The sequence below is a fragment of the Schistosoma haematobium genome, chromosome 1, assembly GCF_000699445.3.
Source record: "Schistosoma haematobium chromosome 1, whole genome shotgun sequence".
NCBI classification, from domain to species: domain Eukaryota; kingdom Metazoa; phylum Platyhelminthes; class Trematoda; order Strigeidida; family Schistosomatidae; genus Schistosoma; species Schistosoma haematobium.
This window is the reverse complement of record NC_067196.1, coordinates 23,352,635-23,380,489: the sequence shown is the minus strand read 5'-3', so window position 1 is coordinate 23,380,489 and position 27,855 is coordinate 23,352,635. Positions and strand designations below refer to the sequence as shown.

The following is a 27,855-nucleotide window of genomic DNA, read 5'->3' as shown; positions in this document are numbered from 1 at the left end:
TTCTAAGATTGTCATAAACTGAGGCTTATATTGTTTCTAAATGTTGTGGATTACTTTCATTATTAAATGTGGGTGCTCCAGCTGGGTCATCGACTCACCTTTTCTTTTTTTCTTCTCTTTACCAACTCTCCACAATCAGGCTTCTATGCATACTTCCCTAGTACACATGGTGCTCTCTGGCTATAAATTATAGTGTAATTATTGATTGTAAAATATACCAAATAGTCCCAGGTAATATTTAATGTATTATCTAGCAATGAGGATACATATATTGTCTGTTCATTCATGTGAAAACTTTTTTAATTGTCTGCCGATATGGAAGCTGACTGGATGTCAACAAACAGTGTATGAGCAACAAGGTATTTTGTGAACAACCAAGTCTGTCGTTCAAATAGAGCTATTGTACTGGAAAAAGTTCAGAGTCAATATAAAAAACAATCTTTCATCCAGTAACCATAATTGTTCAAATTTGATGAAATGGTTGGTGTGAATGTATAATATTTGAATTATCGTATGAACTAGGAATCTCAGAATTAACGCAATTGGATCAAGAATTACGGCACAAGCACAAACGAATGTATTGTATTTGGAATTCGAAATCAAGCATTCAACAAGTACAAAAGAAACATCAGTTAATTCAAACACCACAGGATGTTTGCAGAAATTAACCATTTTCACAAATGCTCACCGTCATTTAAAACCATACAAGGATACTTTTTGAGAAAGAAAACGACATCTGGGATATTTTCTAGCTTTGTTTAGTACCTATTTTAGTCATGGTACATATTCACAAATCATGGATTAAGTAAGCTCGCGATAAGCAAGCGTCTTCTCAGATGTGTTCAAGGTCGGACAGGCGGTTGGTATTTTGAAATGTCGGTCCGAAGGTGTAGGGCCGTAAAATCATCTGGGTACAGCCTGGCACAGCCGATAGATCCCGGAACGCTAATACAGGACTCATTAAAAAGGAGATGGGTCACGGGTTCTGCGATTGGTCAGGGTGGGTTTGGACGTATATACTCAGGTAAATTTGGTTCTTAGCTTCTTAATAACTGACGCAGCCAAACTTGAAGGCGAAAAAAATTTTCGCTATGTCATTAAAATAGTAAGGATTTTGGAATTTCTAAAGTAATCTTCAGGAACCGCAAGAAAACGGGCCACTTTTTACGGAAATGCACTTTTACATGAGGGCATGTTCAGAAGACTCAAGTATGTTTTCCAAGTGTATTTTAATCAGGAGTATAAAAATTTGTTACTTTGCTTCGTACTTGGGTTCAAACTATTGTTTTAGAAGGTAATTTTTTACTCTTCAAGCTGTACCTGGAGAATAATCCTTTGCCATTAGATACACGATCAACATAACTATTGCTTGGCATACCATCATGTAAAATAACTTGTTAAATATGGGGATGCTCTCCTCGAAAGGTATCTTCCAATCATACAGACGAATTAGTCATAATAGAGGGGTGTTTAGGTACTTTATCCGAAAGTGTGTCCTGTTTCTTGATGCATCTCACTTTGCTACTAATTGTTTTTAGCTTCATAGTTGAAAATTGAAAGTTATGGGGTGTTCTGTTTCTAAAGTGACGTATTTGTTGAGAGCCATTGTACAAAAATGTCGGTTTGGAGGCAAAGTTTAGCATATACATACAGCTGTGACCATCACTACACAATAGTGAGTCTTGTTCACCATCACCACCACATTTTTATGCAGTTATTCGGTTAGACTGATTTATGGAAACCTTTAAGTGACTCTGAAGTAACCTTGAGAGGATTCGCTTGCTTATTGCGGTCAGCAGTTGAAAATTATTATGGGAAATCGAGATTAGGATTTAAAGATAGGGTTAGAAATTATGGTAATGGTTTTCAACATGAAATGACATCAGTTATGATGCAGAAACGCTACTTAACCATATGTATGCCAAAATCTTAAACTTTAGCGTTAGTTTTCTTGGTCTGTCCGTAAATTATGGTCTCCCGCTAGTTACTTGTTTTGGATGAATTCCCTGATATTCACATCACATTCAGTGTATCATATGCTTTCCACAGTTAATAAGCGTTTACTTACGATAGAATTCCTTTGTGGCTATCTCTAAAATGCCGTTCGTGCGTTGTGATTGAAAAGTGAAATAATCCTGATGAATCTTACTACTGGTATGTAATGTTAAATAAATATAGCCTTATTCTGAAATTCCAAGACATCGGATATCACAACTTGCAAGAAACTAGCTTGGGAGGTTAATCCACGTGGTTCATAAATTTATGGAATGTAAACTTATTAAGCATTTATAGTTTCAAGAAATATTTCTTGTTCCTCATTATGTATCTGATTGTAGCGAATATGAGATTCTTGGTATGTACAAAAAGTCCGGTATCTGAAAGCCAGTTATTTCCACAATGTGTACACTTAAGATGTGATTGGTAGCAGATTTAAGTGCCTGCAGATTACTTTAGAGTATGGCCACAGTAGTGGTTTTATTCACAAGAAATGGTTTGTTTGTTACGAATGAAATAATTCATTTGTTTTTACTACATCACTACCACCATTGGAAAGTGAGACGAACCTCCGTGATTGTGTTTTTTAGCACACCAAAAGTCCTTTTTTGCTACAAACAATCGTTTATCACCGTTGGGCACAGAATGCATATTATATTTGTTAGCATAGTAAACTGAGTATTTCAAGAATGATTCTCATGATTCGTACTCAGTTTGTCTCGTATTGTATTACTAGCACCACATTTCCTCTCCAGACGGGCATGGATAAGCTGAGAAAGCTTTTAGAACAGTATTCCAGTTGCTCTTCCTCTTCCTTAGACTCTAAATCTTTTAGGCGGATAATTTGCAAGCTTCATCGTTCTTCGTGTTGAGATAAACCAACGGATATTAGGAATCTGTTGAGATGTCCAAGCTAACTCCCTATCCGATAATGTATTATGTTTTGGATTACATTTTTATGACTTCCGTTGAACCTGTTCCATATTTACATTCTAGTTTTTATACAACCTGGGTTTTTACTCAGCCATATTTCTGGATAACGCAGTAGTTTTGAATGTACAGACAATAGATTTCTGGGATGTAATAGTATAATTAGATGAGTTACAGCTGTTCAAGCAGTAACCAATGGTATAAAGTCTGCTTGTGTTTGAAAAGTTAGGATACCAGTGTGATGCACCAACGTTGCCTAATGTTGCGTATGAGCAACAGATTATTATCTACATAAGACTAGTGAAGACACAGTCCTGAAACAGGTTGTTTCTACCTACTGGGGCTCCTAAAAATGTGAATTCAGGTTAACAACTAGCATCGTAACTTCCTTACTAGATTTTATAGAGCATAAGATAACCTCAACACTCCTAAAGTTTATACGAAATGCTGGGGACTTAGTTAAGCTTATTTACTGTGTGTAATGTCCATTTTTTGAGCATTTATCTTGTAAATGACTGGTAAAAGTATCCGCGCTTCAATTGATTATAAGTATATATTTCTGTCCTTGTTGCAAACCGGTAGTATGTATGTATCAAAATGGACTTTTTACCTTGGATTCTTCGCTGACGAATTGGGTTGCTAATTTGAACAACTTGACTGCAGCCGGAAATCTACGGATTTGGATCTCTATAATTTTTTGGTCATATGGTATCTTTCGTCATCACAAGTATTTAAAATCTGGCAAATATGTTTGCCTGATTGTTAAGGTGCTTCAGTTTGTTGCTTCCTTTGCAGGATTAGAAAAGTTAAGTGTTGTTTCAATTAAGTAGTGGGAACTGGTAACCAAATATAAGTCCTTATACTAGGATGTGGGTCATATTTGTTGCTCAAATTATTAATATTGCCAAACTGTTTGATTTGAAGTAAACTGTTTTTGTATCCGTAACCCAGTGATCAAAAGTAATAGACGTATCAACATGTCCCGGTTTCACTTTCAATCTTTATCCTGTTATCATAGTATTTAATGGCGATAGTTTAGTCTTTATAAATGGGAATCGTTTCAGTGAATCTGTGACCCAAATAACGTTATGCGTTTACAGTTAGTAAGATCCATAAAAAATGTCTATCACTGTTCAGGCGTTTTATTTCGTAAACTCATCAGTCAATCCGCTTGGTTTCGAATACATATTTGTATTTTAAAATGTTCTCTCCTATTTAAGATTTAAGCATACTCATATTTAGTAATGTTTACCTGTTGTTTTTTTCACACGGTTAATATAAAAGTCAATTCATGGAAAGTAAAACACTCCCTCAAATACCTTGGTATTCCGAGGTATATAAGCAGTGGATCAATCAATATAAACAAAGCAGCTCTCCGATTTCTTGTAATGGATCGGTTTTCTGGAGATTTGGAAACTACACTAAAAAATAATGAAATATCCACATCTGGTATTCTAGAAGCCTGTGCAAATGTGGTGAGTATTTTGACCATAAAGCTGCGTGTCATTTAGCTTTTAAAAGATTTTATTGTATACTGTGTATACTACAAACCTTTATTTGTATGTCTTCTGACTGGATAAAATGACGCAGGGCTCGGGAGTTTATTATTTTTATTTAAAGCATCTCACTTTGAGACAGCATATTGAAGAAGTCAGCGTGGTAGAGGAATAACATTTTGATATGGTACTGACTACTGTATTTTTCATCAATAACCGTTTTTAAAAATTGTGCTTTCATAATATTTCTATCATATCGTGCTGGGTGAAGAATGATTAAAACCAGCCGTTCATGTAAACACAAGTTGTAGAGTAGGATATATACTTAAAATTAAAGTGAGAAAGAGAATAGACCAAGCCGAGTTGGGAACGCACCCAGATATAAGATGATATAAAGTTCAGACTGATCAAAATAATGTAGTCACCGACATTGAAGCAGATAATTGTTTGAGGAAAAGCACTCTCTAGGCCTTATAACAGTATTAAGGACTGGATTTCCTGATTAGCCGTTGACTAGAGTAAATGTATCTGTAACTTGTTTCTACAAGGTTATGGAGTCGATGTAAACTAGTGGTTTGGATTCAGAATTATCTAACTACCCTAGGCAGATTCTCCTCTTATCCGCTTTAGGCGTTGAGCGTTTGATTTCACCCTTACTTCTTATAGAAGCACTACGTGAAAGTATTGAGTAAAATTTACCCTGAAGAGGTCATATATTTGAAATTGCATTTTTGTCAACCTTCCACATAATTTAGGGTACTGAAATTATTTGCATAATTCATTACATTAGCCTTCGTTTTTCCTAACAGCGTTTTTGTATTGATAGTTTATCTAGTTCATAATCTTTAAAACGTTTTAGTTAAATGCGTTGGAATATTTGCATTCAAGGGACTATGCACATGCAGATATCAAAGCATCAAATCTTCTTCATAAAACGTCGCAACAGGAGGTTAGTTTTGGATAGTTAATTAATTGTGTAGATAATTAATTTTGAAATTTCTTTATATAACTGACCTCTTCACGTTTGCAACTGTAAACATCCTTTTTAAATTCATGTGAGACATGCATTGGTTTACATCACTTATTTTCCCCACAAGTTGTTTTGACCTACTCTATGTTACGCTATTGGAAAAATGTTAACACAAGACCTAGTGAACTCATTGCAATTACTTTGTAACACTATATTCTCGAAATTCTTGACTCTAGCCGCTTAGTTCTTGCGAAGACAAACCTTTCATGAGACTGAAGAATATATTTTATACAAAGTACCATCTTCTACATAATTTCTCTTTTCGGTAATTGTTTATTACATTCAACTAATTACTAGCTTAAAAACGAATTTCTCAATGAACAGATGTCAAAATTGAATAGACACATAACAGAAATCACAGTACAATGCATACTGAAATAACTAATAACTGAGTTTATCGAAATCTAATCGAATATTAAACCGAACTATTATCATATTGAACTGATCAAGCAATCATACTTTCTTACACTTTATCAGTTGCCCTGGAGAAATCCCACATCATTTCGCGGAGGACTTAATATGGTTAGTCAGAATCAGCTCTAAAATCTAGTCCTTATTTTATTAGCTGATGAGTAACTTACAAATGTTATATTCTCCAAACATTTTATATTTGATCATGCGCATATTTGTAACTAATATTTTGGATATGAACATGTTATTTTACCTAAAAAATCCTTTTTTTTTGAACAGAATGACAATGTCCTTCTTGTACATCCCATGATTTGAGTCGCTAATCTGGTCTCATTAGTAGTTATCGCTTGGTCACCTAGTATTATTGAACATTATCTACTGATCAGCATCCTGTTTATTCTTTTTAACAACCTTGTAAAGGTGAATCATCACAATTCACTAAAAACTATTTCTCCGTAACAGTTGTCGAAAGTGTTTCAGAATAGAAGTGAACGAGGATCCTACTACAGTGTTCTTAACTGCGATCGGCGGTCGATGTTAGGTGGCATGACTAAAAATTGGCTACAATGGTGCAAATACATTTATTTTCTATCTTGTTTTAGATATTAAGATTCAGTATTCTTTCGTAGATACATTTGCATTCTGTCTTTCCATTTGGTCTTTCTCACTATTATTACTAACTTTACTTTGATATTCATTTTATTTTCATCTCTTCGTGTTATTTTAGGATTGGGTAGTGGACATGTGCATCAGGTTCTACTTTTATAACTGACACTTTACATTTTCCCACTATGTTATCAACCGTAAAATATGTGTCTTCAAAATGAATAAAATCTTTCCCGGTTGTGGCGAGACCATAATTTTTATAATCTCACTGAAGATTATAGTTAATAGATCAACCAATCAGACTTAAGATAGTAGTGTTTTTTTGGAATTTTGTTCAAAGTCCGTTCATTCATGTGGCCACAAAGCATATTTGGATTATTGCTAGTGTCAGTTAGTATCCCTAGTCCTAACTAATGATCCCTAACACTAATTCTTAGCCCTATTTTGAGCCTAGTAAGTGGTTGAAATTTTTCAAGACCATCTTACAATGTGTCAAAGGTCTCCCATAAATTATAATCTCACCGAATTTTTGTTTGTCCTCAATAAAATTAGAAATGAAAACATACTTGATCATTCCAAACTCGTTTTTAAAAAAAATTAATTTCAGGTTTATTTAGCTGACTTTGGTCTAGTTCACTTATTTCGTTCAAAAGGTGTACATACTGCTGAAAAGGCAGATCCAAAATTCCGTCACAATGGAACAATAGAATTTTGTTCAAGAGATGCACATAATGGTTGGTATATTCAGAAGAATATTATATTTTTGCATTTATCTGTTATTTTAAATGATTTTTTTACTCACATATTGTGCTGATGTTTTTTCAGAATAAAAGTTTCAATACTTTTCTCAGTTGTAAAATGTAGATACAACTCGAAATATAATGTGTATTTGTATTAAGTTTTTTTTATAAGCTAGAAAAATTACCCAACTAGTTATATTTGCTGAATTATTGGAAAGTCGTAGCATTGAGTAGTAGCAATAATTATTGTCTTCTTGTATGGTTGTTTCTAGTTATTCCTCTTCACTCCGTTGAATTGTAGTTGGAGATTATTTTACGTATAGGGTATTGAGTGTTAAAGTATAACTCAACAATGTTTGGATGTTCTGTGAGTATTATCGGGACATTGATTTCTGAATGTATATTACCTATTTTATACTTCTGATAAATCTTATTATTGGTTGTTTAAATATGAAACATTAAACAATGAGCCCTTAATCAACTTTAATTTTATGGAGCCGTTTTCCATACACTTAGTCAATTCAATCTACGCGGATCGGCTTAAATGATTAGTTAAGCCCCTCTCAAATTCAAGTTCATGTCATTTTGGTGTAGTTTTTGTACACTAATAGGAAATAGTCTGATTATATTTGTTCGAGGAGAGTTTTTTCACATTTTTTATGTCCTAGATCCCACGTTCTGTTGTGCTTTGGGTTGTTTTTTCTTCCAAAGTTAACTGGATTCTTCAAAGCTTTGATTCTTGCCGTGCATTATGATATCAGTTGTTCTCTTAGCAGTTCTACATGTCTACCAGTGTATTTGTCACCATGTATGTTTTTCTTAGTCTTATATTTTGTTTAATATCTTAAGTAACAATTGAAAAGTAGGCAGATATATAGGTTACATCCAGTGTATTTCACGCTGAATTAGTATGTATGTCTAATGTTAAATGCATTTTGTTGGATAAATTATTATTTTCTTACCGTGAAGTGCTACTTGTCTTTTTTATTTGTAGGACTTCCACCATCTCGTAGAGGAGATTTGGAAATTTTGGTTTACAATCTCATTCATTGGTTAGCTAGATCTCATCCAAATGCCCCTCAATTGCATTCGACAGGTCTTCCTTGGGGACATCTCATATCAGGTATTTCATCTATAGTGCAGTCGTGATTTAATGTGAATTGCTTTATACACTCTCTAAATACACGTTTATATTTATATCCCTTCAAAAAAATCTTTGATCGAATACTAGTAACGCACACATCTAACCTCATTGAACGTGTTTCTACAGTTGTAAATTTGAAATACAATGATCTTGATTTTGAGATGGTGGAGAAGATTTGTAGCTCAGGTGGATGATTTTGATGGAGTTTTGTTCTCTGAGCTGGATGGTTTGGTCGTGGAGCTTTCATCGTTCTTCTGAACGACATCATCAGCACAAACTTCAGATAGAAGTGAAGTGTTCGAATTTCTCCATATGTGTTTCACAGCTTGTTCTGTGCACCTCGATGTTGATTGGTTCTTGTTGACCTTAAATTTATCATTGTTTACTTCTTTGTTTTGGTTGTGTCTCCCATTGGTTTGATTTTTGTTCCCATATTTATGCATGGTTTTCCTGATTGGTTGATAAATTGGATTGATTTCAATATGTTTGTTGATTGCTGATTGACTTGAGTGCCAGGCTTCTAGAAATTCTCTGGTGTTTTTGGAGTTTCCTCTGTCTAAGATTTCTACATTTTCCCAATCGAATGAGTGTCCGTAGTTATCCACGTGTATTGAAATAAGTGAAGAAATATCATGGCGTTTGACTGCTAATTGATGTTCATGTAGGCGTAGGTGGAGGGGACGTCCGCTTTGTCCGATGTAGTGTTTGTCGCAGTTGGTACAGTTTATTTTGTAGATAATGTTTGATTTGTTCTCCTTTGTTATTTCATCTTTTGGTTTGCATAAGATTGATTGTAGTGATTTTGTTGGTTTGTGTGCCACACCTATCCCGAAGGTTTTCAGCAGTCTCGTTGCAGTTTCTGATATTCCTTGTATGTACGGTAGGGTGATATCAGAAACTGCAACGAGACTGCTGAAAACCTTCGGGATAGGTGTGGCACACAAACCAACAAAATCACTACAATCAATCTTATGCAAACCAAAAGATGAAATAACAAAGGAGAACAAATCAAACATTATCTACAAAATAAACTGTACCAACTGCGACAAACACTACATCGGACAAAGCGGACGTCCCCTCCACCTACGCCTACATGAACATCAATTAGCAGTCAAACGCCATGATATTTCTTCACTTATTTCAATACACGTGGATAACTACGGACACTCATTCGATTGGGAAAATGTAGAAATCTTAGACAGAGGAAACTCCAAAAACACCAGAGAATTTCTAGAAGCCTGGCACTCAAGTCAATCAGCAATCAACAAACATATTGAAATCAATCCAATTTATCAACCAATCAGGAAAACCATGCATAAATATGGGAACAAAAATCAAACCAATGGGAGACACAACCAAAACAAAGAAGTAAACAATGATAAATTTAAGGTCAACAAGAACCAATCAACATCGAGGTGCACAGAACAAGCTGTGAAACACATATGGAGAAATTCGAACACTTCACTTCTATCTGAAGTTTGTGCTGATGATGTCGTTCAGAAGAACGATGAAAGCTCCACGACCAAACCATCCAGCTCAGAGAACAAAACCCCATCAAAATGATCTTGATTTTTAACAGGTTGTCAAGCAGATCTAATGACGTATTGACGAACCAGCTACCTAGAGAGGAAGACAGTTAAGGATTCGTGTCTGTTCTGATATCAAGCATCAGTAATTTTTGATCTATCAAGGTTGATACTTACTTAAGTAAATTATTTATTTTATTTATTTAAACACATAAACATAGGTACAAGAAGGCATTAAATAGATATGCGCCACATAAATCACTCGATTTGTGTGAGGGCTAGGATACTGACCGGGTGCACAAGCCGAAGCAGGTGGTTTTCTTAGGGAGCCACTTCCCGAGCCATTGACCTAAAGGTCTAATCCACAAGGAAATGGAGCAACGTCAGGAGATGCAGTCCTGTAGTAGCCGGTGACCAACGATTGGTTCATACGCCATTTGTTCCCTCAGGATAATGGAGCCCATGTGCACCGTTGGTTTGGAATCAGGGTTTTCCAACTCCCCTAAGTGGACTCTCCATGTCCACCAACCCGGTTAAAGTACCAGAGTTTCTCTTTTCGTCCTCTCAATTTCGTAAACAATACCCCCGCCACGACAAAGCAGTAAGTAGGACTTCCCTGGCAGAGGCTATATACGCGTGGCCGTGTGAGAGCATTTCGAGAGGGATAGTTGACTCTCCCCACTCTCGGCCGTAGTAGGGCATTTAGGGGTTGGAAACAAACGACACATTAAAGTTTTGTTTTGTCTTAGCCCATTGAAGATTTTAGTGATTTGTAAGAAGAATCCGTGTCTCATGAGAAAATGCGATGACAATGTTTCTGTTTATCATGAATGGATTAGGTTTTAAATATATACTGACCATTAATTTCAGGGTAGAATAACCAGTCATAACATGATTTTCGTAAGACTGCACGGAATAATAAAACAGTCGTTTGTTGCTCATTCAGTCCCCGACCGTTGTTGCTACCTTGAAGTGGTGGTCAGACTTGCCTATCGTGATGAAGCAACCGAGCTATACTGGCTGAAACAACCGTTCTTCAAGGTCCTACTATGCCAGAAAAGTCAGTTGAACAGCGGTAAGACTAAAAGCAACAAATCCAAGGTCTGAAGGCGAAGTCGTATTGCTGACTGTACAGAGGTGTGACAGCAGTAAGGTGTTTACTTCAGACAACCAGCATAACAACGATGCTGCCTTCCGACAAGGAGGGGTGGGGTTAGAAAAGGTCGACCCTAAAAATGTACACCTCGCCTTATCCCATGGATATCCGTCTCCGGCGATAAGGTCTCATCAAGTACGGAGCTAACACAAAAATTACCCATAAAAAGGTCGTGTGTGACCGACCTCAAGCAGTTGTCCCTTGGGCACTGCGGTCACGCTCTCAGGTCACCAAGACCACCTCTAATCCAATTTTCTTTTCAGGTACCTCCAGAAGAACCCTTTCACGGTGTAAGCAAACGGGAAGTGATAACCGCCCTCATACCTCTAACAGCACTCAAGACCACTGTATTCATAATCAATCTCCCTCTTCAATTCCTATTATTCCTCCTACATTGACTTTCAACTCTAAACTTGCTTTTTTGACTTCCTCCTCAAGTGTCATCATGGTCAACGATTCTAGTGCACGAAACATTGTCTCAAGTCTACTGAAACCTCGCTCCAAACTACACATTGGAGCCTTCAATGTACACACCCTATGTCAAATCGGTCAGCAGGCCTCCTTGACTAGGACCCTAGAATCTCGTACCACTGATGTATTCTGTGTCTCCGAAACACGTATACAGGATCCTAGTGTGGTCATTCACTTGACCTCACTTCGACAAAACGGAGAGCTGACGAGATACACCCTCCGTATATCTGGCAACCCTATGGCCAATTCTCGTAGACCGGTAGGTGTAGGTATAGCACTAAGCATGAGGGCGGAACAAGCATTGTTAGATGGGATCCCCGTTAACAGTCGTTTATGTGCTGTTCGGCTAAACGGCTCCGTAAGAACTCGGAAGGATAGGGTCACACGTTGTTGCCTTTTTGTCGCTTCTGCCTACGTTCCCACTGACTGCAGCTCGGATGAAGTGAAAGATGAATTTTACAGAAAGCTAAACGTTCAGACATAGTACTCGTAGTAGGTGATTTTAATGCCAAGATAGGTATCTTAAGCCAAACAGAAAGGCATTTAAGTGGGTATTTTAGTATTCCGGCACAGCGAACAGATAATGGTGATCGTCTGCTGCAACTGTGCTCAGACAATCGTTTATTCTTAGAAAACACTAATTTTAAGCATAAGGAGAGATCATTTGACATGGCGACCCTTTACAATGAACCAACGATGAACTCAAATAGACCATATTGCCATCAGTCATCGTTGGAGAGGGTCGGTAGAAGATTATCGCCCATTCTGGAGTACCTACTTGGACTCCGGTCATGCTCTATTACGGGCACGCATCTTCTTGCACCTCACTGGACGCAAAAAAACCACACTAAAAAGACCCATTGGAACTGAAATGAATAACGGGAAAACCAAAAGTAGGTTCCAGGAACAACTGAGGTCACACTTAGGTAGTTCTGAAAACGAAGGTGACCCAGGTGTTGCTTGAAAAGATATACAAGCAGCTGTGGAAACAGCAGTGACATCTACTAGTGATTTAAACCACATGGTTACAAAGAACCAATGGATTTCCTCAAGGTCCATTGCACTGATGGATTCTCGTAAATCCATCCTATCAGACTCTGAACACGATGAAGAGCGTAAACAATTCAGATCTGGGTTAAACAAAAGTCTAAGGAACGACCGTGAGCAGTGGTGGGCATCGGAAGCAAAAGAGATGGAAAAGGCGGCGGCTATAGGCAACACAAGACAGCTCTTCAGACTAATAAAAGAAACTGTAATTAATAAGTTAATTGTAAGTGAGACTATTTTGGAAAAAGACGACACTCTCATCTGCTCTCAGTCCAGACGTTTAGAACGATGGGCAGAACATTTTAGAGAACAGTTCAGCTGGCCTTCAGCTACTCTACAACTACCCTCCATTTCAAAACAGTGTGAATGGGATATTGAGGTAGGATGAAGCCTTTAGGAATATGGTTAATTTACGTGCTATATCCATTGTCCATAGAAATAATTATGTACTTGATCCGTTTAACTCCTTTTTAATCTATGACTCGATATTAGGTAGTAGGTCACCCGACTCTATCTGAAATTCAAAAGTCTATCGTTAGTCTGAAACGAGGAAGAGCAGCTGGTCCAGATGGATTGGTTCCAGAGATCTTTGAGGATGATGGTCCAATTTTAGCTAGAATCTGGGAGTTGGACGTTATCCCATCTGACTGGTCACAATCACTTATCGTCCCAATGTATAAGAGAGGGTCAAAGTCACCCTGTGACAACCATGGAGGGATTAGTTTAACTAATATAGCATCTAAAATACTAGCTCCGATAATTATCGGACGCATAACTAAGACTCGTGAACTAAAAACACGACGAAATCCGGCTGGCTTTAGACCTGGTCGTGGCTGCATCGACTACATATTCACCATTCGTCAGGTTCTAGAACACAGGCATGCTTATCGGCGTCCGACAATGGTGGTCTTTCTTGACTTGAAAGCAGCATTTGACTCCGTAGACCGCGAGATTCTGTGGTAGTGTCTGTCACTGAAAGGCGTACCTCAGAAGTACATAACCCTTGTGAAAGTTCTTTACTCTAACAATACTAGTCGAGTCAGAGCTTATGGCGAACTGTCATCTGCTTTTGCAACCTCAAATGGTGTCCGTCAAGGATGTCCACTATCTCCATTTCTGTTTAACGTCATCATAGACCTACTGATGGAAATAACGCTCTCATCGACTGAATTATCGGATATTGATCTCCTACCAGAAGGTCCACTTATCGAATTAGAATATTCAGATGATATAGTCCTGTTTAGTGAAGACGCTGATAAAATGCAGTCTTTTGGTAGCACTGAGCAACAATACCAGAATGTTTGGAATGCCCTTCTCTCCCTCTAAATGCGAGTTGTTGCTTCAGGACTGGTCTGCGTCAACACCTGAACTAAGGATAGGGAGTGGAGTAGTCGAACGCATTGACAACTTCACTTATCATGGAAGTCTGATCAGCCCTAATGGGTTGGTGTCTGACGAAATCTCAGCATGGATTCGAAAAACTCGTTCGGCTTTCGCCAACTTACGTCACTTATGGCAAAGGTGAGATATCCGTCTATCAATAAAAGGACGAGTATACTGCACGGCAGTTCGTTCTGTTTTACCTTACGGCTGCGAAACATGGTCATTAAGAGTAGAAGATACTCGTAAGCTACTAGTATTTGACCACAGATGCCTTATAAATATTGCTCACATCTGCTGCGATCACCGGCTAAGTAATAGTGAAGTTAGACACAGGATATTAGGGAATGATGGTAAATCAGTTGATGAGGTTGTGAGTCTTCATCGACTGAGATGGTTGGACCACGTGTTGTGTATACCTGAACACCGGATTACCACGACGCTCAGTGCTGACTAGTGTTGGAAATGGTTGGAAGAAAGCTAGGGGCAGCCAAACCAAAACGTGGCATCAGTGCTTGAAGTCATTAACCTCTAGTCTGTGTCATGTTGGTAGATGCAGACTACTTGGTTGAGGTCCGCGTGACCATCGTAACCAATGGTTGGAGACTTAGGGTGATACAGCTCAGAATCGATCACAATAGCGTAGGTGTATACACTTTCGGTCTTCATTTAAACCGTGAGATTAAAATCGCTTCATATCTTTCTTTCTACGAACTAATTCTTTCTTCCTGTACTATGTCCTTATATGCAATCTTTCTTTTATATATTACCACCATTGAATTAACTACTTTTATGAATCCGGTGTTTATTTTGCTGTGCTAATGAGGTATGGCAACTTGAACTGATGCATATATGTGCCTGATCCTACGTTTTAGCTGACTGGCTGAGTGCTCATTCAGTCAGGGGCAACATGAAACAAAATGTACGTATGTACATTGGTTCAAGTTGCCATACACCAATAGAACGGAGAAATGAAATTGTCAGGCAACATTTAAGAGCAGTAGAGGTATTAACAGTTTTAGTAGTGACAGAAAAGTCTAAGCTTTGAAGGTTGCGACTCAAAAAATATAAATTAGTGAAATAAAGACAATGAAAGTTATGGGGAATTCAGAAGCCTAAAATTTGAAGGAAGATAAAGAATGGATACACTTCCGCCGTTGCAAACGATTTCGAGCCATGTCATTCAAAGTCTCTAACCATTGGTTACGATAATCATACGGACTCCAACCATGTAGTCTACACCATTCGTCAACGATTACATGGACTGGTGCCATGTTTTGGTTTGGCCAACCCTAGCTTTTTTCAAACATACTCCTACACCAGACAAGATCACTCGTCAAAGTAGTCGGTGGTTTGGCATATATATTACGTGTCTTAGTCACCTCATTTGATGAATATTTAATACCTCACAATCGATTTGCTATCTTTACCCAGTACTCTATTCCTAACTCAGGCACTGCTTACTCAGTGGTCTCAAAATACACGAAAAATTGTTTGAGGATGTCTGTGATTGAATACTAGTAATCTGCGAATCTCCTCTATTTTTAGTGGCCGTTTTTCACACCTATAAAGTAGAACGAAGCGAACTACTGCTCAGCAAACCATTAATTGCTGCCTGATTTCTAACCAGTTATTCAACTGATATTTATCCATTCCCAGAATGCTTGCCATAAATGATGAAGTCACGAAAACCACTAACACAATATAAAAATATTTGAAATAATGCATCTTTTATGGTATTACCCAGTATCTATCATGTTAAATAATAGGACAGTATTTTTATTCTAACCTCCCCACTCACCTGTTTATGTAGATCCAAAACTGCGTGCAAATGTCCCTGATCGTGTGAAAGTGGCTGTGGCTACCTTTAAAGAGAAAACAATGAGAAACCCTGCTGAATTGGTATCACAAGCTGGTTACGGACCTAATCCTGGTTGGTTTTAATATTTGTATTTTTCTATTTACTTACTACATTTGGTAACATTTTCTCAGAAGGTTAATCAATCAGTCGTGATCAAAAATGCTTTTAAGCTTGCCGCCTACATATTTCTTCTACTTTTGTAAACTATGTTTCAGAGTCTTAGAATAATGCAACGCAGACTATTGTGAACTATATTCGCTCTTTACTTGGTAAACGGATATCTCACCTATACTACAAGTGACGTATGTTGGTTGAGCGAAGGGCGCCTTAAGAATCCGTGTTTATATTTCATTAGGCACTACCCCAGCAGGGCTGATTAAACTTTCAAATTGAGTGGGATAGTTGATTCAATCAATCACTTCACTCCTTATGACCAATCTAAGGGATAATGCAGACCATTCCTGAAACAATATTTTACATTTAGACGGAGTGAAACACACCATAAACGTGCTTGTATTGTTATTCAGGGCGATCGAAGGACTAAATTATATCGTCATCACCAAAATGGACTATTTCATCTGCTTATTCACAGTCGATAAATGGTCCTTCCTGTAGACCAATTCTCGAAATTATCTTATGAAACATTATTTGGTATAGTAAAACGTTTTCTTTATTTTGTTACTGTACAAAAATATCTGTACATTCTTAAACACCATAAATTGCTATCGACTAGCCTAAGTGATTTAAGATCTGTGATTACAACCGGAACAATTTGAAACAATGGCTAACAAGATATACGTTATTCCAAGCTTTTGCATTTTGAAATAGTGTATGGGCATTCAAGACTAACAACACAAATCATTTATTGATAAAAAAGATATGACAAGAGGCAAAATGAATGAGTTCTCAGTGTATTCAGATATAGTCGCTCTATCAAATGTCTATTCAACTTGTAGCTAAAGGTACTATTAGTGTCCGCTTCACCGGTTCATACTCAGAGACTGGTTCAAACGCAGTCTTGTATATGAATAACGAGTATATATACAAACCCTTACAGAAATTATAATGCTAATAATATCGACATTAATGTTTGTTTATGTTTATGTTGTTATTGCGACTTGATCGTAACTGATCCAATCTAGCTATGTTGAGTGGAACATTCATACCTTCAGGTCATACTATACCAGGCAGTTTTGTTAGAGAGCTGTAAGACTAAAAGCAACAAACTCATGGTCCTAGGGTAAAGTTGTACTGCTGATTATACTAGCGTGTGGTAGCAGTAAGATGTTACTCTCACACAGCATCTGCAGCTATACTGTTTTCTCGAGATTGAAGGGGGGTAGGACATGTCAGCCCCTAGAAATAGCACACCTTACTTTGGCCCGTGGATTTCCATTGCCTACGGTAAGACCTTTAAAATCAAGGCCAAAACATTTGAAACCAAGGATACAAAAGCCATGTGTGACCAGGCTCAAACAGTTGAGCTCTGCGGTCACTCTGAAGTCATCAAACCCATTATGAACCCAAATCCCTTTCCAGATCTCTCAAGGTGAAGTATACTTCCACAATGTGAGCGACCTAGAAGTGACAACCACCCCGATACCTCTAGCCTAATGATTGATTTTTATTGTGATAGATAAATTTTGTATCCAATGTTTCGCTTTTTTTTTCTTTTTTGAGAAAAGAATATGTTATTTTGTTCCGTTGTTATAGATATACTAGCATTTATTCAATCTATCATAAAGATGAATTATACAGATACACCAGATTATTCTCGTCTACGTCAATTATTGTACAATGCAAAATGTTCTTTCAGCAATAAACAATCTACCGTTGTGCCAAGCTATAAATTAACTATGGAATCGGATGAAACAAGTATCAAAGCTTCGCCTTCACGGCGTAAATATAATATAGATAATTCTTCAAAGGTAGGTAGATATATTTGCAAGTATATTTTTATTGAGAAAAAAGTATTTAGATAAACTGAAAGTTATTAAATTAAGATTTTTTTCATTTTAATTCAATATAATATATATTTAGTGTTGAAGCTTCTAGAGGAAGTTTGATTGTCAGATCATGGTAGTGGTTGTCAAAGTAGCAATTGTGGTCACTACGATCTTTTGTTCAAATTGAAATTCCTAAGTTATCGTATTAAAGTCTTTGGGGTTATCCTACTTCTCAGTGAGATATTGGGTTTCTGAAAATCATCTTTTGCCGTTATCTAAACTTACATATATACTTCTGTCAGTGTTTTCCAGAGTTCTTTAAAGAAATTCATTCATTTAAATGATATATGAATGCCTGTCAACTAGGATCCAACCAATTTAGTTAGTCAGTCATGATTAAAGTAAATTCTAACATAAATATGCGTTAATTGAAGTTAACACACCAAATCATCAAAACAAAATGAATAGCAAAAGAGTTAAAATAATTACAGTATCAGTGATAGTGAGAAAGAATAAACTTGAGAATGTCGTTCAAGAAGAAAGAATGAAGTCGTATATATGAAGAAATTCCGGAACTCAAAATCTAGAGAAAAGTAAAGAATGGATATATTTGACCACAATGACTGGTTATAAACCACATCATTTAACATCAACTACTGTTCGCAGTTATTGTACATATTCTGACTAGGTACTCCACACCTACTAACACTGTTCAATCTACCAGTCAGTGATTTAATGAACTGACACCTTATCTTAGTTTAACCGCTGTTAGCTTTCCTCCAATATGTTCCTACTCCAACCAACCGTACATGTCGAGGTTGGCTATGGTTGAAGTTGCGTAATATAAGTACGAACCACACAATAATCAGTGAAAAGGAGATAAGTCATTGAAGTAGTGGAGGAGCAGTGAGCATCAAGGGATACAGTTGGAGTTGTAACACAATTAAAACGCCCCTCATTTAGTTTAAAGATAAGTCTTACTAATTATGAAAAATCACAATAGAAACTGTGGTAAAGTCATCGCTAACATGAAATCTGAATTATTTCTAACAATGTGCCAAGCTACTGAATTTTGTTCCGTGGATTTTCATCCAGGTATTCATGATGAACCAATAGACACTAGCAAAGCAACTTTCGTTCCATGATTGTCTGTCTTAAACTCAGAACTTTGTCCCAGCATACGAAACAATCCTCGATTGGGGAACCGCTGGGACAATATGCCTAAAATGTCTCCTGATTACCGAGTTTATTGTCCCAGTTATGGTAAGACTTGTGAGATAACTGCTTCAACTATCCCCAAATATACATTTGGAGAACTCCAGATTTCTTACACTATGTTACTGGTGAATGTAAAGTGTTTTCCATAAAAAAGCGTTTGAAAAGATTTCATATGCTTTGACCTATTTTTATTTCATGCAAATATGTTTGTCACTTAAAAAATCAATTTCAGAAGCCCTCTTTTTTCATATTATTCATTGAGAATATACTCGTTTTATTGCTCTATAAAGAATGCAGTAGAAGCAAAGGATAGATTTCATTATTTTGATCATTGTGTATGAACACTTCTGTTACGTATTCCTCAAATTTACTTATTTTATGGTTTTCTTGTGCTATCCTATACTTTTATTTTTGCTATTATACTTTACTATTGAACCTGTCATGATAAATATCCACTTTCTTTCTATATTTCACTACTACAGATCAATGATTCACGCGCTTTAAATTCAGTGGAGAATTTGGAACTTATTCATACAATTCCAAAAACTCCAGATAGTTTACCTAGTAAACGAGCCCGAGGTCGTCCACCCGGTCGTTCCAAACAGTTAGAGAATGTATCACCAGCTGTTACTTCTTCGTCTGAAGTAGTAGACTCTCTAAAACACTCTAAAATTTCTGAGATTGATGCGAAACCAAAGTAAGTGTAAAGATCAAATCTTTATTATTATTATTATTATTATTATTATTATTATTATTATTATTATTATTATCGACACCAATCATCTACTTAGTAACAATAGTTTCGGAAGGTAATTGTCGGAGTGCAAGTGTGAAGCTGTAACTAGTGGAGTTCAATCATGTGAGTCAGTTCTCCACTAATGGAATTGATTGATGGTTGCTAAATGTGGCGAGTTAGTTGTAGTTGGAATTGCTAACCACTAGATTTCAACTTAGTGGTCCGAATGTCAGGCGCTTAGCATAAAACTCGAAGGTCTTGGGCTCGACCCCTGGTGGGGTCGTGGTTTCCTACTGCTAGGGAGTCTTATACTAGGACAACGCATCTGTTCAACATTTCTTGGTTTTCAATGGCTGTGTAACTAAGGTCAATAGATAATGTAAAATATATAGTTTAGTTTCATCAGGTGTTAGTCATTCCATGTATTTATACTTCTATAACACATCTAATTGACTTTAAATAGATGATTTTTGACTTGTTGAAGAACTACTCTTTTCAGTGGCTGATAATAACTGTTGTAGTACGTTCAACACTTCACATATGCCCAAACAATTTCTAGGTTACTTAGTAGTTTTAGATTTTTTTCATGTAATCAGATTGATATCTGTAAGCCTGCTTGACTTTCATTTCAGAATTATAAGAATATATCTTGAATATAAGTTTTATATTAGACCAAAATCAATTGGATGGGTACTTTGATTTGAACGCTCACTTGTGGTGTTTGAATTCTCAGTTATTTTCACAGTTGAATCACCAAACAGTCAAGTCCCAGCTCGCCCAATATTTTAATTATATTTATAGGTTATAGGTTATTTGATAGTCACCTTAATTGGTTCAGTAGCCTAACTTTAGTGTGTACCATTATCATCAGTGAATATCTCTTATTACTTCTAAATCATCTTGGAGGTGTTTTATTCTTTGATCTGAATTGTTTAATCTTAGAGGCGATGTATTCATTGCCATCATCAAAAGTGATCACCTAGAAGTATTTTACAGTTTAGTCAGTGGTATCTTCAACGACATAAAATCCACATTGATGATAAAATCAGACAATAAACTACCATTATCGGATGTGATCGATCACCAGAACGAATTCACGAATGCTTGAGGCTCGTGTCGAAAATCAAAATATAGTAATGAAATCCTTTACTACAACAACCAAGTATTGACTCAAGAAATTTCTTATCAGAAAAATAAATAAACCAGATAGCCCAGATAACACGAAACACCTTTATGATCCTCAACCCGTTTACTTTATTTTATTTGAACACAAATATTAGTACAAGGGGGCACCATATATATGTGCCACACAAAACAATGAGAATGGGAAGAGAAAAAAGGTAATGTGCGTATAAGAAAAAGAACAATAACGACCACAGATTAGTGTAAGGTAGTGTAATAATAATAATAATAATAATAATAATAATGGGGGAAACGGAAAGGTACGACCAGAAGAATTCTTTCAGTTAAGGAAGATACAACCTTTTTTTATGAAGAAAGTAAAAGTAGGTTGCAGCAGGATCGTCACTGGCTTCTACTCTGAGCCATATCTGATAACGTCTATAGCCAATGTTGCACCATCTCTCGGACCCCAGCCAGGGAGTCGTGAAGGACCAACAGAAGCCAGCCCTTTGCAGCTTTCTTTCATACCACGACACCGTGTCATACACTGACCACCTCTCCGCTTTTTCCAGCCAGTCCCAGCGTTGGCAGATAATGCACGACGTTGAATTCTCTCGGCGACATTCGTAGAACATGTTCAAGCCACCAAAGTCTATGTTTCAAGATGGTGACACCAATTGGATTATCGTCTTTGCACCTGAACACACGATGCCGAACCTCTGCATTACTGACATGGTGTTGCCACTGGATGTCAGCAGTCCTTCGGAAACAACGATGATCAAACACAGAGAGTCGTCTAACGTCCTCAACTCGGAGAGACCAGGTTTCACAAGCATAGAGCAAAACTGCTTTCACCGACGCGTTGTAGATCCGACCTTTTACAGCCAGACTAACATCACGAAGGCGCCAAAGATGGCCCAGATTAGCATAATCCGCTCTGGCTTTCACTATACGTGCATTGATCTCATCACTCACACCCCCACCAGCACTTATACAGCTACCTAGATAAATGAACTCGACTACTTGTATCTGCTCACCATCCAGGGTGAGTACAGGATTAGAATCCTGTCAGTCTTGTAGAAGTACTTTGCACTTCGAAGGTGCAAAGCACATACCATACCTACGGACACTGATTGCCAACTGATTAAGTGCGGGTTGCATGCCTTGGGCATTATCGCACAGTAAGACAGTATCGTCCGCATACTCAAGGTCGAGAAGTCTTTCTCCAGGCAACAGATCCACACCACCATTACTTACATTCATCAGAGCTGTTTCCAGAATGTCATCGATGGCAAAGTTGAAGAGGAATGGTGAGATTGGGCAACCCTGCCTAACCCCACTGCTTGAATGGAACAATGGAGAGAGGTGGTTGTATCCCTTCACTCTGCCTAAGGTGTTTGTATATAGGGCTTTTAGGATGTTAATAAACTTCTCAGGCACACCCTTCTTCAATAGACAATCCCAGAGAACAGTCCTGTCCAACGAATCGAAGGAGCCCTGATGTCAAGAAACACTACGATTGTTGGCCTTTGATAAGTATGACGGTGTTCTAACATTTGGCGGAGGGTGAAGATATGATCAATACATCCTCGACCAGAACGAAACCCAGCCTGCTCCTCGCGAGTCAATCTTTCTCGGGTTTTGAACAACCTACGAAGTATAACGGAAGCCAATAGCTTGTACGCAATCGGAAGTAGACTTATCCCCCGATAGTTGTTACAGGAACGACGTGAACCGTTTTTATAGATAGGGACAACTATCGACTCATTCCATGACGTTGGTACACTCTCTAGTTCCCAAACCTTTGTGAACAACGTCGTCAATTCCTTAGTCAGAAAGTCACCACCATCTTTAAAAAGAGCCGGAGGTAAGTCATCTGGGCCAGGTGATTTGTAACGCTTCAAGAGTTGGAGTTCCTTGCGGACTTCCTCCTCATTTGGTGGATCAGTCGTCACCGGCCATGGAGGGCAGGACAGTCTGACCGATGTTGCCGGAGCAGCAGGCCAGTTCAACTGCCCTTCGAAAAACTCTGCCCATCGTCCAAGACGTCGATGGATGTTAGTGATTGGCATCCCATCATCCTCGCAGATTGTTTCGATCACACGGACTTCTTGCTGCCAGTGGCTCGGATAAGTTGGAAGAGCTGCTGGTAATTACCAGATGCAGCTGCTGCTTCCAGCTCATTAGCATGCTCCGACCACCAGGCTTCTCGGTCCTTACGCAAGCTTTGCCCAATTTCCTTACGTAACATCCTTCATTTGTGGTCATACTCGTGGTCACCCGGAGTAGACCGACGGGCTTCGATGAGTTGTAAGGAGCCTGAAGAAACCCAGTGCTTGTAGGCGGGACGTTTCGCGGAGCCGCACGCGGCTTTACTCGCCATTTTGATGGCGTCATGCAGTTACAACCAATGCTCATCTATACTTTTCGGTGGAATGGTAGCTAGCCTAGAGGCTAGCTCAGTTCTATACTTACTAGCAACAGAAGTTGCAAGCAATTTGCTGACATCAATCCGTTGGTGGCGGTCACTTTGTTGGTCACTGAAAATTAGGGTAAGATTGGCACAGACCAAGGCATGGTCAGAGTCCAGATAGGTACTCCAAAAGGAGCGGCAGTCTTGTACACAACCACGCCAGCGGTAGCTGATCGCGATGTGATCAATATGAGTCCAGGCTTGGGATGCAGAGGGAGGACGCCAGGTGGCACATCGGCGATGACTGTGCCGAAAGTTGGTGCTAGCCAGAAATAGGTTGTGGTCTGTACACAGTTGCAGTAGACGGTCCCCGTTATCTGACCTGCGACCAACAAGTCCCCATCGGCCACCTAAACGACTCTCTTCTGTGCCTAGACGCCTGACCTGAGCATCCAAGTCTCCGGCTAGTACAACAATATCTGTTGAACGCACTTTCTGTAGAAGAACAGATAACTGGTGGTAAAACTCATCCTTGATTGCATCCGGGCTGCAATCTGTCGGGGCATAGGTGGAGATGACGAAGAGACATCGTTTCTCGCGCCGATTTCTTCTCACTTTGATGGAACTTTCTAATCTAACAGCACATAACCGACTGTTAATGGGGATCCGATCGATTAGTGCTGCCTCAGCTCTAGCGCTTAGTGCGACACCAACGCCAGCAAGACCAGACGAAGATGCCACAGGGTCCCCGGATAAGCGCACGTAAAACAAGCTTTTTGAAGCGATAGATGGAGAGCAAATTTGTAGTACTTCACCAGAGTCTTGAATACGGGTCTCGGATAGACAACAAACGTCGATATTAAGACTTTCCTATCTTTAAAACAATTAATCCCTTTGATAAATTTCGATAATCTTCGTCTTCTAATATCATTATCGAAACTTTCCTATCTGTTGTCCGACCTGCATAAGTGTGCGAACGTTGAAGGCAGCCAGAATGGTGCACGTAGTTTCAGAAAAACTGCTTCAGTATTCGTATTTGGTGGTAGCATATAATTTTCAACCAGGCAGTGATTCGAGATCGTTTAGATAGAACCGAGTTTCCACCATTGGTGAGCTGCTGTATAAGTTGAAAAATAAGGATAAACAGATTGGGAATCAAAGAGAGTGAATAAATGACGTGGTTAATAATAATAATAATAATAATAATAATAATAATAATAATAATAATAATAATAATAATAGTAATAATAATAATAATATTGATAATAATAATAATAATATTGATAATAATAATAATATTGATAATAATAATAATAATAATAATATTGATAATAATAATAATAATAATAATAATAATAATAATAATAATATTGATAATGTGAATTGTTTGACTGTCGATCGAAGCGTAAATAGAATTTTCAGTAACTATCGTCATTTTCATTTTATTTGTGTATGGGCTGTTATACTGCCCAGGTCCCCAGACCGAAGCAGGTGGGGGAGGGCAACCTGTTGTACTACAGATAATCTGGACCGTCGTTAAGTTATAACTGCCATTTAAATGATTCGAAGAATCCCCTGTTTTAGATGTTCCTAAATTTCTAGTAATAAGTATTGTGCGCTAAACTTCTAACATATCAGTGGCGAAACAGTTGTCATCAATGAGATTGGAGTAATCGTCGTGCTGTCCCATAAATACCCAACCGTTCATCTGGATTTAATCACTGGTTGGGTCGTGGGTGCATACTGCTGAGGAGCATCATACTATGAAGGAACAGTTGTTCAATGCTCCTGTTTTTTAAATAATACTTCATTTGAGATCAATCTATGACAAACAATTTGCAAATTCAATCAACCTCCACACGATTCCTTCAATTAAATCTCTTATGATCATTATGTTGTTCATAATAGTCCTAGTTGATGAAATCAATGAACTTATGAGTATTTTAAATCCAAATTAATGTTGTTCAAGAGGTTTTCAAACTTATAAACCATTATGAAATAATTTAAGGATATACATTCTAAGGTCTAACTGTCACTAACCTGAGGAATTTCAAGTTCCTTAACTGTTGGGAGCCCTCAAGAGTGTTCGGAAAGATTTTTAAAAGCTACAAACTCTTCGTTCAATCATCGTCGAATGAAAAAGGCAAATTATGCGCTATATCCTGATTGAACAATTTCCTATTTTAGCATAGTTCCAAGAGCTTCCAAAATGTCAAGACCATACAAACTAATAAATGTCATTGTAGATTACTTTAAAAGAAGATTCATTTGGAGCGATCTAATAATCTAGTAATCTACAAATGTCAGTGTTTTCAGTACTTAAACTAACTTTAGAAGTAATGTTTCTTTTCATACTTTCTCCCTTTTATTTCCCGTTTGAGTTCCAAGTCTTAGAGTTTTCTATGGAACTAGGGTGTGGTTAAAAGTCATGTACCAAACCTATTGTTAACAAGCACCATTCTTAAGTTATGGTAATAACTGTGTTGATGACTGATCTTCAAGTGAAGTTGATGATTATGTAACAGCGGTGGGTTGACGGTCACACTACTTAACTTTCAACTAATTGGTTGCATGTTCAAGTCCCTTTCCATCTTTAATGTCTCTAGGTCAAGTTTATAAACTTGTTAGTAAATAAGTTATATTTTATTCTAATAATATTGTATTTCACTGTTCAACGATTCCTAATTGTTTTTCATATCATTATCAGTTCATAAATAGATAGATCTGTCTCTTTTAGATTAATGTACAATTTAAAACTGCCAACCTAAATTTGTAAGAATATAAAGTGAAATTTCCGTCATATTAATAAGCTAAAATTATTATATCCTAAATGTTGTATTAATTATTGTTTTTTTTCGCTTAAATTTCTCATTCTACAATTATTCAGCTCTAAAAGAACTAATGTGAAAACGTTGAATTCTCGATCGATATGTTTAAATTCACCAACTAAAGCATCTACTCCTGATGGTGGTGGACTTATGTCGACGGTATCCGGTAATAGATTTTTGAGTCCTAGTAGTACTAGTAGTAGTAAACATGATAATTCTGCAGTTCAACAACGTGTCCGAACTCGACTTATTGATTTGTTTTCAGACAGTGATAATGATGAGTCATTTGTTAGTCAACATAACTTGTCTAAATCTCGTAAAGATACATTGAAATCAGCGCCTAAACTTCAATCACCGAAGCAATCATCGTTTGTCAAACAATCACAACAACAGAAACGTCAACCACTAACAAGTTCTACTTCAAAGCAATCCCTGCTTAAATCCCCAGAGTTTACGTCTTTAACCGCTGATCGTAGACGTTCCGGTTGGTGTCAAACATCACCAGAACTGTTAGCTGTCGCCAAAGCTGAAGCATTAGGTCGTAAGGCTTTGAAACTTGCAGAAATGAATTTCAATTGAACCTGTCTCATATGCATATATACCTGTTTGTGGATGTATATTTATGTCTTTGGTGTATCAATGCATTTCCTTTGATCAAAATGCTGTGGATATTTATGTTTGTTTGTAAAGGTATTTTTTGTTCGATGTATTATTTTATTCATATCACCATATTTTTTCAATTTGTTGGAAGAGGTTGTGGTAGATCTTTATTTTTTTAAATATCTGAAAAAGTTATATATATGATGCTTCAGTTTTGTCACTTATTCATCGAAAAATACTTCTTCCTCCGTTTCTTTCCACCTTAATTTGTTTATTATATTATCGGGATGTATGGTTGCCCTAATAATGAGACATTTGATCATCAATATCTTCGAAGTATTGAGGTACAGCTACCGAACGTGTGGTTGTAGGGTACAAAGTTCTTGGCAAGGAAAGCTATTCAATCGTTAATGTCATGAACCTTCACTACGCTGTTTTATTTCGTCAAGGGACAATAGCTAAATTACTACTAGAAAGTAATAGCGTCATGGTTGTGTGGATCCAAGTGTGACATCAATTTACGTTGTCACTGACTGTTGTTTTGATGCACATAAGGAAGTGTAATTTACTTAAGTGGTTGGTTAAATACCTCCAAGTAACGACTGATCCGAAACTGGGATATCCCTACTATATTCTAGATTTTATTTTCTTTCTTTAGATTTGTTTTTACCATATGTATTTTTTCTTTTGTGTTGCAAATCGTAGCAACTGCCGACATACTTTAATATCATTAGTTGTTATATTCAATAAAGCGATAACTATATGTTTTAGCTTAATGATCAACCTGAATTTTTCGACAGTTTTATTGCTAATGAATGGTGAAAGAATAAATGCGATTTTAAGTTGGACACATTTAATCGTGTGTAAAACAGATGAAAGATCCCAAGTGTATAACTGAAAAAATGTATGCGTCTACCTATTTTGTTGCTACGTTCTTTTCTACTCAAGTACTTTTCTAGTAGTTTAAAATGTAAACCTAAGATTATTGTCAAGTTTACTCAGTAATGTTAAATTTTTTCTGTAGTAAATGTTACTCAAAAAGCAGTGTCTTCCGTAATAGTTGATAATATGTACACGCATTTATTCATACCATATAACTAACGTGTTGAGGCGGATAATAAATGTTCTATCAAACTATCTTGCAAAAGATATTTGGTGTTTAATGTCAAGGATCATTCTAACATGATGTTATCACTGAG

General features: G+C 37.3%; 1 protein-coding gene across 1 annotated transcript; it reads left to right on the top strand.

Annotated features, from left to right (window-relative positions):
* Positions 1-534: 534 nt before the first annotated feature.
* On the top strand, positions 535-27,829 carry VRK1 (Serine/threonine-protein kinase vrk1). The gene is made up of 12 exons (XM_051213434.1): positions 535-614; positions 651-1,024; positions 1,062-1,105; positions 1,140-1,209; positions 4,210-4,400; positions 5,281-5,370; positions 7,076-7,202; positions 8,203-8,331; positions 15,746-15,865; positions 17,507-17,721; positions 19,440-19,654; positions 26,116-27,829. Exons 2-12 carry the CDS (start codon positions 874-876, stop codon positions 26,633-26,635), a joined length of 1,872 nt encoding a protein of 623 aa, XP_051073451.1. The 5' UTR covers positions 535-614; positions 651-873; the 3' UTR covers positions 26,636-27,829.
* The last annotated feature ends 26 nt before the right edge of the window (positions 27,830-27,855 follow it).

Coding starts and splice junctions, on each gene's coding strand:
- VRK1 (XM_051213434.1), top strand. CDS start 874: ATGTCGGTCCGAAGGTGTAGGGCCGTAAAATCATCTGGGTACAGCCTG. Junction 1,025..1,061: donor GTTTGGACGTATATACTCAG/GTAAATTTGGTT, acceptor TAACTGACGCAG/CCAAACTTGAAGGCGAAAAA. Junction 5,371..7,075: donor ATAAAACGTCGCAACAGGAG/GTTAGTTTTGGA, acceptor AATTAATTTCAG/GTTTATTTAGCTGACTTTGG.